The sequence below is a fragment of the Hemibagrus wyckioides genome, linkage group LG27 (genome assembly GCF_019097595.1).
Source record: "Hemibagrus wyckioides isolate EC202008001 linkage group LG27, SWU_Hwy_1.0, whole genome shotgun sequence".
NCBI classification, from domain to species: Eukaryota; Metazoa; Chordata; class Actinopteri; order Siluriformes; family Bagridae; genus Hemibagrus; species Hemibagrus wyckioides.
The window spans coordinates 8,399,735-8,414,470 of NC_080736.1; the positions used below are offsets into that span (position 1 = coordinate 8,399,735).

A 14,736-nucleotide genomic window follows, 5' to 3' on the forward strand; every position below is an offset into this window, starting at 1 on the left:
GTAATTAAAACGATGAAATCGTTTAAGAGCTCCACGTGATGTTGTGCATGTAGAAAAGACGTGCTTTATGTCCTCTATGAGTTGGGACATACTTTAAAAAGTTGCCTTTTACAGAGCCAGTTCAAGGCTCAGCTGTAGTGGTGTGTGTTTTATAGAGCTGTACTTACGCACTTCACCCTGATTTGTGAGATCCAGCATGGGATCAGCTCAAGGACACGGGCGCATAAAGTCGTCAGATCATGAGGTTACATTTTTATTTTTCTGAAACAAGTCAGACATGTTCTCTTAGACGTATACATAAATCAAGCTGTTTAATCCGAAAAGGTTATTTATTAAATGAGCCCCCCCCCCCCCCCTGCCTCTACATTCAGATCCTTACGGAAACATCAACATGCAGAAGTTTAAAAAATTATAAGTCGAAAATGGAAAGTGACACTTTAATCTCCCTTTAATTATCAGCATCTTCCGCATCAGTCTCTGTCTCTTCATGTGAGGTAAAAGTCACTCCCGGCATTTAAACATGAGCCTCATCCCCGTCTCTTCACTTGACTGATCTCTGTTCACGCTAACAATGATTATTAATTCAGGCATTTCTGTTTCTTTTGGCTAAATTTTCTATTCTTTTATTTGTGTATTTTAACTTTGTCTGCTGTCATCTGTCTAGAGAGTGTATGTGCTCTTTACTGTTTTGATGATGATGATAATGATGCAGGAGCATTGCATAGATTTTGATGTTTTGATGATTAGTCTTTGACTGTGTAGGTGAGCAAAATGACAATATTCAAGATGTAATGATACCGCACTTTTAAACCATTTATCACTTACAACTTACCTTTACCCTTTTGTAGACCTTTTGTAAAATACATGACTTTTTTTTTTACATTGACTAAAACATACAAATAACTTGCACAATGGTAAAAACCCAGTGCTTCGGGTTTTTCTATTTGGGCTGTTTCCTAGAATTTATCTTGCGTTGACAACCGGTTGATTTTCCGACCTGAAAGTTCCTCATATGTGGGCTATTAGATATCATAACCCCCCCCCCTCCAACTTTATCCTTATTGAAAAACAATTTCTATTGTTAATAACTTAATAACAAAATCAGCAAATGCACCACAGTTTAGTTCGAGTTTTCAGCTGAAGTAACAAATATCCCTGCAAAGTTGTAAATGCACCCTGCTTGAGTAAAACCACAATCAGATCACAGATAGTTAGCACAATCATCCAAGTAATAGCAAAGGTGAAAGTTTAGTGTAGACTGCCATGGGAACTTACAACGTATTGTACATCTGTGATGCATAATCCGCAAAGGTAATAATACAATTTAAGCACGTTAAGTACAGATGCCAGCAGTCTCTGGATGAGAAAATATATACACAACAAAACCCTACAAGGCCTACAAGGATACACAGTGTCGGTTTTTACTTTCTAATTAAGGTGTGCGGTGCAGAGCAATTTGCAGTGCAAGACAGAAAGTTAAGCATAAGATAAGACACGAATCCGGTTGTTTTGCCGTGTTGCTTGAAAGGCTGTGTATTAACCACAGACATGCATGCCACTGGCTCCCGTGTGAGAACACACCAACAGAGGAAGTCTCGGTGGCTTTTAAAAAGCTTGGTGAGAAACTTAGCATTAATTAGAGCGTGCGGCTGCTCTTAAACTATGTGCGGCAGGTACTAGAAAAAAAGAAAAAAAAGAAACGCGCATGCACACACACACACACACACACACACACAGACCTTGTCTCAGCCTCAGTCTCACAGCTGCCGAGTGGCTGTCCCAGACCTGAACAGGGAAATTAAGGGTCCACAAGAAGGAAGAGCTAGAAAGTGTGTCTGCTGTGGACCACCAACCAATGGCACTCTTGCAAATAGGTGAGGCCAGGCTAACAGCTGTAAGAGTTATAGATGTATATGAACTTGAATTATGTTTCAAAAATGATATTACCTTTAAACTTTAAAGCTGTGATATATATATATATATATATATATATATATATATATATATATATGCTTCTTCTATTTTTATCTGGTCATAGTGCACAGAGGAAACCACTAGAAGTGTTACAGAGTTTAAAGATCTAGTCTGCAAATCTGATACTATACATTTTCCTTTTGTTATAAATATATGGATATCTGTAGTATTTTGACCCCGATTCTGCAAATTCAGTTGGGGGCTGGATTAACTATGCCAGTATTATCGAATTTAAGAGCACTAATATGACGTAGGTTTTAATTCCTATGTTTCTTTAGAGATAAGGCTCTTGGCATAGAGCTTTTACTGATTATACAGTGGAAAATATGCATGTTGTAGATAATTGCACCATAGTGATGCCTCTCACTGAGTATTCCCACAGAGCATTTTTTTTGGATGGCCTTTTAAAAGATTGCATTGAGTGTGTGTGTGTGTGTGTATGAGTGTAAGAGAAACAGTTCTTATGTCTTGCAAGTACGTGTCACATTTTTAACCATATGAAATGCCCTTTTTTAATCAGGAAAAAAAAAAAAATGGAATGACTTGGGAGCAAGAAAAGCATATTAATGCACCTCATTTGCATACACTCGTCAGAGAGGGTATGTTCAAAAACAAACTGGATTCGTCAGTTCATTTCACAATGTTCCTTTGTCTATCTGCCTTTGTTATATGGTAAAGATAAAGAAGGAAATCAAATTGAAGAAAAGGGCAAGCTGCTATCTCTCCAAATGAGCAACAGCTCATCAGGCCTTGCTGAAATCATACATTTCTATTGCAGTGTGCATGGCAGCCACTTTCAAAGAGCCTTCATCTAATATCTGCAGGGACAGCAAAAAGCGAGTTAAACTAATTTTAACATCAATTTTAACAGTTCTCTGACTCAAGAAACTCCGGAGTCATGAGCGCTGGCATAAAACTAAATATGAGCCCGACGTTATTGACTCGGGCTGAAAATTTTAATTCATTTCATCAGCTAAATCTGCACAATTCCAACCCATCAGTAATGTATGTTTGTCTTAAACTTGCTCCCCAAATTATATTTTGCTGAATATGAGAATTCATACCAAAAATTGCTTAGCAATGTAGATTTGAGCAGCATTGCATGCCTACGCGCGTGAGTGTGTTCATAACCAGTCATTAAATCCATAATACACCTACGGAGCATTGTTCCAACCCAGTGCTTGTTTTTCTTTACATTCCTCAAAGATGTAGCAGGGGGACAAAGTGAAATGGCATCCATCAGCAGCCCACAATGCATTCAGCACAAACTGAAAGTGACCACAGTGTTTTATTCATGTCAGAGCGATAAGAGTTCACAACCAACAAAGCGTAGGAAGAGTAAATAGCTAACAAACAGGCAGCCCTTATTAGAGCCCTTAAAGTCCAAGTGTCAGCGAATATGTGTTCCCACCCACTGCCTAAAACAACGCCGACTGTGTGTGTTTGATTTTTTTTTTTTTTAATGTTCTGCTACTGTTTGTGTGTGAATGTGAATAACTCGGTATAAAATATTGTAAAATATTGCACGCAAAATGAATATGCTTGTAGAAAAAGTAGTGTCGCGAAGCTCATGTTGTGAAGACAGGATGCTGAGTCATTAGCTCTCCTTTGAGGTAAACTGGGACAATCTGCACCATTTAAAAGGTTTATTAATGACCAAGCTGTACAAGTTCCCTGCCCTGTGTGTGTGTGTGTGTGTGTGTGTGTGTGTTTGAGAGAGAAAACGGCTTGGAATAGAGCATCACTGAAATGCATTGTGTTTTTAACTAAAGGTGCTTCATTTTCATTGCTGGTAATTGTCCCTGCCTTTGACTTTTAAAAAAAGAATGTCTCTCATGCTAACACTTAGCAGTCAGCCTTGAAATGATTTTTTTTTATAATTACAGTCATGTGTTATAGCACATGGCCACTGTTACTAAGCCGCATACTAATCAGCTTAATTAGATATTATACAATATTTTGTTGACCAAAGCAAATCTCGCTTTATTGTTTTTGAAGCTTGACCCTGTTTGTCACAGGGGAATGTTGCGAAACCATTATCCCTCCTTAAGACAGCGCACAGCATCCTAAATTTGCACAACCGTGCCAGATGACAACAGACTCTGCTTGTGTATTCATTTCATCCTGGTGGTGCACTGAGCTGCTCTGTGGCCATTTTAAATGCCTGGGAAGCTTCTGATACATTGGGAACCCTTTCAATAATGCCAACTGTTGTTTTCTACTCATCGGAAGCCATACGAGAGTGAGAGTGGAGAGAGAGAGAGAGAGAAAGAAAGAGGGGGAAAAAAAAATGAAGGCGAGAGCAAAGTGATTCGCATCAAACGTAATGCGCCTCTTAATGAAAAATTACGCCAAGACAAGTGTCGCAGTAGTGAGATAAGGGTGTGTGTTTACTGGAGTAACCCCTTGGTTTTAAGTGCTATTGTTAATATCATAATTGTAGTATTGCGACGGCTTCATGACAATGGCACTGCTCTGTTTCATTAAGGCGTGTAATTGGAGGAATTCTGATAGGATGGGCCCAAGTAGTTTAATTATGCAGTGCCTTGCCATGTTTACTGGGTAATTATTGCCTCAAAAATTGTGTTACTGTTTGAGAAAAAAGTTCTGAGAGTTACAGCTTTTCCCCCAAGTGTGAGTACATGTAGTACTTCATAAATCAGAAGGAGATAAACTCACTTTTTTTCTTCACACTTGTCACTGTAGTGCAGTCATCGCTATTAACTATTTCCCCCCACACACAGACTGCATAAAGCACCAAAGAAACGTGTGAGGAGAATTTGTTTTCTAGCTTCCAATTTCACATATCAATTGCACCTTATCACTGAAGCTTTTTCCACTCCTACACCTTCTTTAGTGATCGATGAAATGTGCTTGTCTCTGTGCCAAAATCTGTTCAGGATATTGTTTACTTGGGAAACATGACTCCTAGCACACCACCCAGGATAGTGGTGGGATTTTTGTGGAATGAGCCTTCACAACTACATTCTTGCAAACAATAAGTATTACTTGTGAGCTAGTGTGAATGTGAATCTTTACATGTGAACACTTTAGCTGGTATTTATTTTTTAGTATTGCTTTTTCTTTTTTCATCACAAACTCTCATTTATAATTTCTGTTGATTGCAAACAATATATTTTGCCTTCAAGCTATCTGAAAGTGTGCACTGACTTAATGCCATCTCTGTCTTTCCTCTTCACAATTGCAGGATGGAAGACTCGAGTTTGTGCCTTGGTGTGTCCTCAGCGGTCCCGGATGCTGACACCCATATCACCAGTGCCATGCTTAATGGCCGCTACCCAATCAGTCAGAAGCTGCATCAGCTGACTGCCCAACTTGGCCACGCCTTTTCTGACCTTCCAAGCCGCCAACAAATCACAGAGGAAAAAGCCGCCACCCCATTGGATGAGAAAACACATGCTGCACTGGCAAGTCAGCCGATTAGCAGCCAGATGGCTCTGCTAGCCAATCAGCTGAACCGTAACATGGATGCAGGTGCCCTAGGAGGCCTCAATGGCCGTGTCGACCTGCAGCAGTTCCTCAATGGGCAAAATTTGGGAATCATGTCTCAGATGAATGACATAGAAGATGATGCCCGCAAGAATCGCAAGTATCCATGCCCACTGTGTGGAAAACGATTCCGCTTCAACAGCATCCTTTCCTTGCATATGCGCACCCACACTGGTGAGAAGCCCTTCAAGTGTCCCTACTGTGATCACCGAGCAGCCCAGAAGGGCAACCTCAAGATTCATCTCCGTACCCACAAGTTGGGTAGTCTGGGGAAGGGTCGTGGTCGCGTACGTGAAGAAAACCGGCTTCTTCATGAGCTGGAGGAGCGTGCCATCCTACGTGATAAGCAAATGAGAAACAGCTTGCTGCAGCCTTCACAATCGCTTCCACCCCACCTAGGTCTGCAGAACCAAAACCAGCAACAACCCAGCTCTGCGTGTGGCCTCCTAACACCCACAAGTCTGGGAGGCACATCAGATGGACTCGCACAACCCTCTGCCTCACCTAAGCCAGCAGGCACTAACCAACAAGATGAGCAGGCACTTAACCCAGCCATAGGCTTCCGCTGTACCTTTTGCAAAGGCAAGTTCAAAAAGCGTGAGGAGCTGGAGCGTCATATCCGCATCCTTCATAAACCCTACAAGTGCACTCTCTGTGAGTTTGCTGCTTCCCAGGAAGAAGACCTCATCAGTCACGTAGAGAAGGCACACATCACTGCTGAGTCATGCCAAGGGCAGGGCACAGGAACTGGCAGTGGAGAGAAGCCTGCCAGCGAGTTTCGATGTGATGTCTGTGGCCAGATCTTCAGCCAGGCTTGGTTCCTGAAGGGTCACATGCGCAAGCACAAGGACTCCTTTGAGCACTGTTGTCAGATCTGTGGGCGTCGCTTCAAGGAGCCCTGGTTCCTGAAAAATCATATGAAGGTGCATCTCAACAAGCTTGCCATTAAGAGTAAGCCTCCGATTGGAGGCGGAGCTGAGCAAGATGGGCCCTCTGTCAACAGTATAAGCAGCTTAGCACAAGAAGCCCATGCCAACCTGTACTCACGTTACATCTCCTGTTTGCAAGGTGGTTTCCTCAGTCCTGAAAAGCAGAGCCTGGCTGAACAACAACACCAAATGTTGGCCAAGGCTGGCATAGCTATGAAAGAGAAAGAAATGTTGGGGAAGCTGCTGGGACCAATGGCCGGCATGAGTCATGGTCTGGGGGAGAATGAGAAGCGCTCACTCTTAGGTTGCTTGAACCTGGTACCTCCCCTAAAGTCAAGTTGTATGGAGCGCTTACAGGCAGCAGCAAAGGTGGCAGAAATGGATCCACTTAATAGTTACCAGGCCTGGCAGATCATGGCACGCAGCATGGCTATGGAGCGTTCTTTCATGCCAAAAGATCATCACCATGGAGCTCATGTGCAAGAAGAAGAAATGGCTAGTGCCACTGGGATAGTGCCCTTTGGAAAAGACAAGCATGAGCACTCTACTCTTGATTCCAGTGATGGCACCAAGCAGAAGAACCACCATGATGCCCTTCATGGGGTAAGGACTGGTGGAAGCATAATGTCTATGAAGGAAGAAGCTGGGAGCTTTGATGGTCACCGTGAGTTCCTGCCTCACCACGGTGGCCTGGGCCTTGGCCAGGGGCTTGAGTACAGCCTGGCCAGCATGAAAGATAAGCCCACTGAGTGTCCTGACTGTGGTCGAGTATTCAGAACCTATCACCAGATGGTGGTCCACTCTCGGGTGCATAGCAAGGACCGGCGCCCGGAAGAGGGTCTGCAGCATGGCCTAGATGAGAGGCGTGGCTCCGCCAGTGACCCTGAGTCTCAGTCCATCAGCCGTTCCACCACCCCAGGCTCGTCCAATGTGACAGAGGAAAGTGGGGCAGGAGGAGGCCACTCCCAGACAGGAAGTGTGCAGGATGACAGCCCCCATCCTTCTTCCCCCTCCTCAGGTAAGACCATTTTATTTATTTATTTACTTATTTATTTAATAATAGATATATTATAGTATAGTATATGACATTTAGTTATAGCTATTATTTGAGCCCATTGTAAACTGCAACAACATTTTTTTGTGTTTCAAAAAATCAACAGTTTTGGGGTTAATTCTGCATGTTGGTTTCATTTCTTCCGCGAGACCGAAAAGGAAACAAAGACTTTAATGTTTAGTGAAACCCATGTGTTTGTGTTAGGCTAAAATGATCAAATGAAACTGTTTAAATAGTCTTGATCAAATAATAATAATAATAAAAAAAGCCTCTATACATCTTAGCTCCACATTTCACTCATGACCTGGAGATGTGTCTCTTCAAATACCCATCAATCATCCATTTTACTTTGGATTAGATGCTTGGCTAATGACACAAATTGACATGACACATGGCATCCAGTTCTCAGATATCACTTTAAAAACTCATGAAAGCGCTTTGAGGACATGACCAATTACTAGTGATTAAATCATTTCCACGTTAGAGAAAGAGACAGTGAATGTACCCACAGCTGAGCAACACAAAGCTTTTTTGAGATAAAGTGTGTGTTTAGTGGGATTAAGAGAAGCTGCAGCTAATGATTACAGAAGTTTTAAAGGTAACTTTCCCATTCCTTACGGTAGAATGCTGCAGCTAAGCAGCCTGTCTGATAATTAGGTCATGACTATGTGATAATCAGTTGGTTTAAGCTAAACAAGACACTAATTAAAGATATACATATAAAACAGGTCAAAAAATGTGAACTTCATTTGCATGGTAAAATGTGCTTTTAAGTTCTGGAGAAAAAAAAAGCAGGCTGTAGCTTAGCTTAAGGCTCTAAGCAACTTAATTTCAACAGTACAGGAGAAATTGTTTATTTATTCCCTTATCATCCTCATGTAGTGAGATGGGTTTGAACATGCAATAGGCTATGCTTATTTTAATCTAAGTAATAATAACAGACAACCCCAACCCCAATTAGGAATTAATGAAAATGAGAGGAAGATAAAGCCTATTTTTGTATAGAGATGGTTTAACCTAAACACATTTCACCAGAGAGGGGTTGATATGAAAGTAATTATGCTATGAATTTTAATGCAGAAAGTTTGATGTCTTTTGCATCTCTTTTACAAGTACTTTAAAACCGCGATGTTTAACTCGTGCCATTTTACAAACTCTTGTGAAATCTTTCTTTATTGTCAAATTGTCAGGATGAGCTACATTAGCTGGTTGTAAGCAGAAACTATATACTTATACTAATTTATTCTGCATCAGGTTTTATGTTTTCCTGTAGTAAAACATAGTAATGTATTTAATAATTCAGCTGTCATAAAAACCCTCTTAGAACATTTCTAAAAGCATGATTGATTAATTCAGAGTTCATATGAGTAATGGTTGTTTTATGACAAGCTCGATTTCATTAAGGCATAAACAGTTCTCCAGCTTTTTCCCTTTTTTTTTTTTCCCTCTGTCATTCTCTCTTTGTCCTTGCTAGTGTTAAAGTGTGATCACCATTTGAAATCCCCATGTTGGTACCCAGCTTAGGTGCTGAGGGCATGATGCCAGTAGCCCTCCCCAGTCCCTACACTGACACAGCTGTGTCTTAAGATTGACCTTGAGGTCTCTCTGTAGTAGTGACAGCCCCGGGGAAGCTGACACGTTCTGAGGCGTGTAAATTCAAACATGTATAGCCATAGTGCACAAACATAACGCTGCTTCTGGTTGGAGCACACACTTCTCTCTAAGCCACAACAAAGTTACAGGTGAGAGCTGCAAAGGGAGGAAACGAAGCCTCACTGGACGAGTTTATGTTAAAATAATAATATTAGTTGCATGTATATAAAAACACACGTTGCATTTATTTTTATTTTGTGTTTTGAAGAAAATAAGACGCACTTTCGTTTCGCAGACAGACGTATACCTTCTATATATTTGGATAAAGGAAACATGCTGTATTTTTACTGTATGCACTTGCCTGCACACATATGTTTGCACATTAGGCAACAGGATGTGGCATGCTATACCTCTGTTTTACTTTTAATATCTCACTTGTTGCTCTCACCCTCTGAGAACAGACTTCCTCTCTCAACTGTAGGTTTTTTTATAATTTTTTTAATTCTCTTTAACACACAGCAGCTTCATCTGCCAGCCTCCCCTTCGACAAGCTCTGCCAACCTCTAAACCACCTACCCACTGCAATTTTGAGTTAAACTTGAATTACAGTAATCAACAATAACATCTCAACTGTGAAAGAAGGTCGACACAATCGCTTTTGTCTTTAACACTACACTTGTTTAGAGATAGAGAGAGGGAGAGAGAGTTGCCTCAGAAACGTCCTTTAAGGACCTTTCTCCTCTCCCTCTCAATAATCAACCCTAAATGTATGCTTCTCATTCAATGGAATCTCTAGCCCTTTTTACGTCTGCTCTATCTTTTCCTTTATTACATTTTTTTTTCCCCTCCCATCTCCTCTTTTATTTCTTATTACTATTACAAGATTGGTTCGACTGAGGAAGGAATCCATTGTTATTTCAGATTCTTCACTCGGAATTGGGCTCTATAAACAAGGGGGGCTCCACTTTTGATAGTGTTTCTGAATTCATTATGAAAGGCCTTTGAGCGACAGCATGGAGAGACAGAAAGAGCGAGGGAAAGATTGCCTTAAACAGCAGTTTATTCTGAATGCCACAACAGACACTATTGAAACCTGAAGTAATGCTATGTGAGGCAGGGGCGTCAAAATAGGATCTTCATTCAGTCTGAATGCACACGAAGGTCGACTGAAAAGGAAGGGGTCAGCGTGGTTATCAGAAGGACGGTGGGGTCAAGGGTCGACTAGATGACGTCTTTGATGAAAAGCTGACATCCGTCTGTCTGTTTGAAAGTTTTATCATGCACAACGATCTATATGAAAAACTCCTAATACCTGTATATTCAATCCCCTGACCTGTTTATTTCCTCTCCTTATCTTTTGGAAAATAGCCCCTCACATTTTTTCCTCCTGTTGAAAATCCCCCATGTCGAAATATTTTCAAGAGGAACGGCGTTTTAACACGGCGAGGATTACACACATATCCCTGAGTCCTCAACACTGTCCAACGTGTCAGCGAAACGCTTGCTCCATACAAATTGAAATTGGATTTGCCGATGGATGCCTTAGGTTATAAAGCATGGATATTCATCTAATTACGCAGTTACAATGGGGGTAATTACACACGCAGAATTACTGTTACAATGTAATTGCTGTGTAATTAAAGTCAAAATAAAACCAAAATGTCCTGGCTTTACTTTCTTCGTCCTTTTATTTGGAAAATGTTTCATGGTTTCCTTTCCTGTGCTAATATGTAGAGAGTGTCACATTTCCTGATTGTAAATAAAGACAGGTATAAACACACACACACACACACACACATGCACTGTGTGATTATACAATCACTGTTATAAATAATTCTAAAGGTTTGTAAGGAAAAATAAATGTATTATCATACATTGACACCGAAGTGACAGTTTTTTTTTCTCTCTCTCTCACTTACCATATATTTCCTCTTTTTTATTTGCTTTTTACCCCCCGATCCGCTCCCATTCTGCACCTGTTTAATTATTTCTCTCCACATAAACACTTTTAATATAAACCTGCCTCTCAATTACACATTTTCTTTACCTGCTTAAACCTTAAATCTCATGATTGTGCCTTTTCTCCTTTGTGCCCCCCCCCCCCCCCCCCAAAATAAAACTGAAAAGATGTCATAATGTGTGAGGCGAGTTCATTATGCTGCCGTATTTCAGTACAGTAGGTCAGGGCTCTGGTGTCCTTAAATGATAAAAGCCCCATTCAGCGCATTAATTGTCTGAATGCTTGCCTGATTGACACGCCTTGGATAAATGTAGGCTTAGTATTTTTGTGCATGCTTGAACAATATAAAAGGCCAATTTATTTCCCCCTCAGTAGCTCATTTGGTTTCTATCTCTCGCATGCCCACTTTCCACTCTATATTTCTTTCTTATCCTTCCTTCTTCTCTCTTTTAGACTCAATTTGTAAATATTACCCATAGTGGGAATTAGCATTCTTTTTTTTCTTTTTTTTTCCAATATATTTAAATTTCCAATTGTATTCCAAAGTGTATATGAAAGCGAGGCTGAGAGTGTTGTCTCTCTGTACTGCCCGTACTCCTTTGAGGCTGTCACCGGGCAGTCCTTATGAAACATTTATCAGTCTGTTTTATGTCTTAATGATCCTGTTAGGATTCCCTGCTTGGTTATGGAGACAACACAGAGCAATGTAGTGGAGAGAGAGAGAGAGAGCGAGAGAGAGAGAGAGAGAGAGAGAGGGAGAGAGAACAGGTTGGAGAAAGTAAACTGCATGCAGTATACCAACCAGATTTTAATTCCATGTCTTTGCCAAAACATTGCTTACCTTTCTCCTGTACAAGCCTCCTTGGCAAGGACGGGCTTTTTTTCATCACTCTCTCCATTTCTGTTTTATGTTTTTATAATTAAAACATAATATTTATCTTTCCGTAACAGAAGGATGCTGTGCTGGGGTAGGCAGCCTGTTTGAATATTAATATTTTAAATGCATCAGTATGACATCTCTTCAGCAGGCTCGGAAGGTGTCATTGCTTTAATTGGGAAATTGTGATCTTGTGGTGTGTTAACCCTGTGTGATACAGGGAGCTGGGAGCTGGGCTCAGCAGAAAGAGTTAACGTGAATCTTTCGGTCAGTCAGTCCACTGTAGCGCGAAAGCCTTGTTGTTGACACTGAGTTCCCTTTCACGAAAGTTGAAACTATTTGCCGAATGGCAGGATGGCACGCTGTTTTTTGTGCCTGTGATGGGAATGTTGACTGGAGAGCGGGAGGGTGACAGCTGTCTGACTCCATCAGAGCTGAATTCCTCTGGAATGAGTCTCTCTCTCTCTCTCTCTCTCTCTCTCTCTCCTTCCTGTCGTTTTCCTCTCTCTCAAAAAACTAACGCATACAAATGGTGGATCCGGGCAGGAGGGTGCTTTGTTTGAACAAGTTAACTTGGGCATGATTGGGGTGCCTTTCGTGTGAAAGAGCAAGTGAATACATTGACCTTTGTCTCATTAAAAATGGAGGACCAGGCATATGATACCATGACAGAAGAATCCTCCTTTAGCCTTTTCCCCTTTCTCTTCACCCCCTCCCCTGGCTTTCCAAGTCTTCTCCTTCTACTTCTTCTTCTCTTATTTTCTGTCTGACTGTTTTTTTTTAAAGAAAAAAATAAGAACGTTATAAGTATTTAGACTATGATACACTTGTCACACACAGATTGCCTTTTCTCCCACAGCCATGCTGTGTTGGATAGGACAGGACAGGGTTTTGGAGTAGGGGGTGGAGGGCATTCATCACGCACTGATGAGTATCTCTCTCCTTTTCCACCCTCTCGTTCCCTCTCTCTCTTTCTCTCTCTCCTAACACCATTGACAGGCCACATAAAAAAGCCTTTTGTGTCAACATCACAACACTGACATGAGGCAGATAATGACATGAAAAGTTTGCCTCTTCTTTTTATTCCAGATTTTTTAGTGATATTTGTCTTTAATCGAATGCTAAATGAGAGAGATGGAAGGGTCAGAACAGGGGGGAAAAAAAGGAGTCCACGGATTAAGATCTTCATTTTTTTGCGGCCGTGCATTCCAATTGTTCTTAAAATATTTGGCAATGTCAATTAGTAAGAGAGCAGAGCTAGCTGATGAACACAATTTTCCACTAGACTGAGCACCCTATTGTTGTGGAGCGAGGAGCAGATTTCTGAGGTCATTATCATTCCCCGTTAGCCTGGCCCAGCTGCTCCTCTCGACTCTAGCCAAACTCGACACCACGGCTCAGGGTAGCAGGCAGCAACAGGGGGCCTGGAGAGAGAGAGAGAGAGAGCGAGAGAGAGAGAGAGGGAAAGGAGGGAGGGAGGACTGGCAGCAGGGAGAGAGTGAGCGAGCGAGAGAGCAGAACTGTGCATGATAGAGTGAGATGGAAATTCAGGGATGGTTGGAGAGGGCATGATGGGTGATGATGAGTGAACGAGGGTCAGATCTCACAAACCACGGCCTAGGTGCTGCTTTGAAATGTGAGCGAAACGGCTGGTTGAGAAAGGAGGGAAAGAGAGAGAGAGAGAGAGAAAGAGAGAGAGAGAGAGAGAGAGAGAGGAGCATGGGGAGACAGAAGGAGACGAGTGCTGTGAAACAGAGTGCTGGGAGAGAATTAAAAAATCATTCATACGGTTCTTGGAGCCGAACGTTTAGATTATGAAGGCGAAAATTTTGGATGGTAATGTGACTGGGGGAAATAAAGAGCTAGGATGCCATAGCGCTCTGCTTGGGCAAATCTTTCCCCCTGCAGATCCCTCCTCTGGCAGACGGGGGTAACACAGGGCAAACTCAGCACAGACACAAAGAGATAGATGAACACATGGTGGACGGGTGAAAATATATTCACTTTTAATCACAAAACATGATACATGCTGAAGCAAGGAAACTGACTGACAGTCATTCAGGCTGTGAAGCTTGTGTCTAGGGTGCAAAGAAACAGACATATAGGTATAAATATTTGAGAAGGTGGGAAGACTCTGCTTTTACTTTTGCTTTTTTTAGCCAGTCTCCTTATTGCTGTTAATGTTAGTGTAGCAGTGGAAACTATACAGGAACCATACACTCTGCTCTCTTCCTAAGGCCTGCAATGGCTGTTACAGGTGTTATCCGGTGCTGGGATCTCACTTCACGACTGACCCGTGAGGAAAAGAAAAGAGCAAAAGGTGTTAAAGGATATTGTGTCAAAAATGCCACTACCTGTAAATGTTTAGTGTTCTAAATATCTCTGTTTATATTTAATCATGATTTGGCCATGGTCTAAGTCATTTCCTGCTGAAAACTCCACCAGAGCTAGAAACTGCCTGGTTTGTATATTCTGGCTCTTACAGTTCTTCGTCCTTAGCTACCTCACTCGAGTTCAGAATTGGTCTAAACTAGAGATTTGTTTAGAACATACGTTGTAATTGCTCACAATATTTTTACCCAGACCAAGCAGTTCCCAAGCATGAATGGTTTCCATTGCCAGGATTTCCAATGTCGTCAATAAATGTCCCACAAGCTTTACGTTTGCTTGTTAGCAGTAAAACACTCCTGTCCATGTAAATTTTTGTTTGTAGTCCAGATGCGTACCTCTAATCCTGTGAACCTCTTTGGCAAGCTTTCTAAAACAAACCAAAAACCAACGCATCAACATAAAGTTATAGTGTGCTTTATCCTATTCAGGTCTTTTGGCCTGTTCATAT

The 14,736-nt window shown here is 41.5% G+C and overlaps 1 protein-coding gene across 8 annotated transcripts in view; it reads left to right on the forward strand.

Moving 5' to 3' along the window:
• znf536 (zinc finger protein 536) overlaps positions 1–14,736 on the forward strand; it is a 174,403-nt gene that overhangs the window by 76,992 nt on the left and 82,675 nt on the right. For 7 of the 8 annotated variants that reach the window (XM_058382022.1, XM_058382018.1, XM_058382021.1 and 4 more), the window contains one exon: positions 5,183–7,431. In XM_058382022.1, coding sequence (XP_058238005.1) covers positions 5,184–7,431 — 2,248 coding nt within the window. In that variant the 5' untranslated portion in view covers position 5,183. Of the gene's footprint in view, positions 1–1,724; positions 1,875–5,182; positions 7,432–14,736 lie in introns of those variants that run through there. The other variant, XM_058382020.1, reaches the window with a different exon arrangement.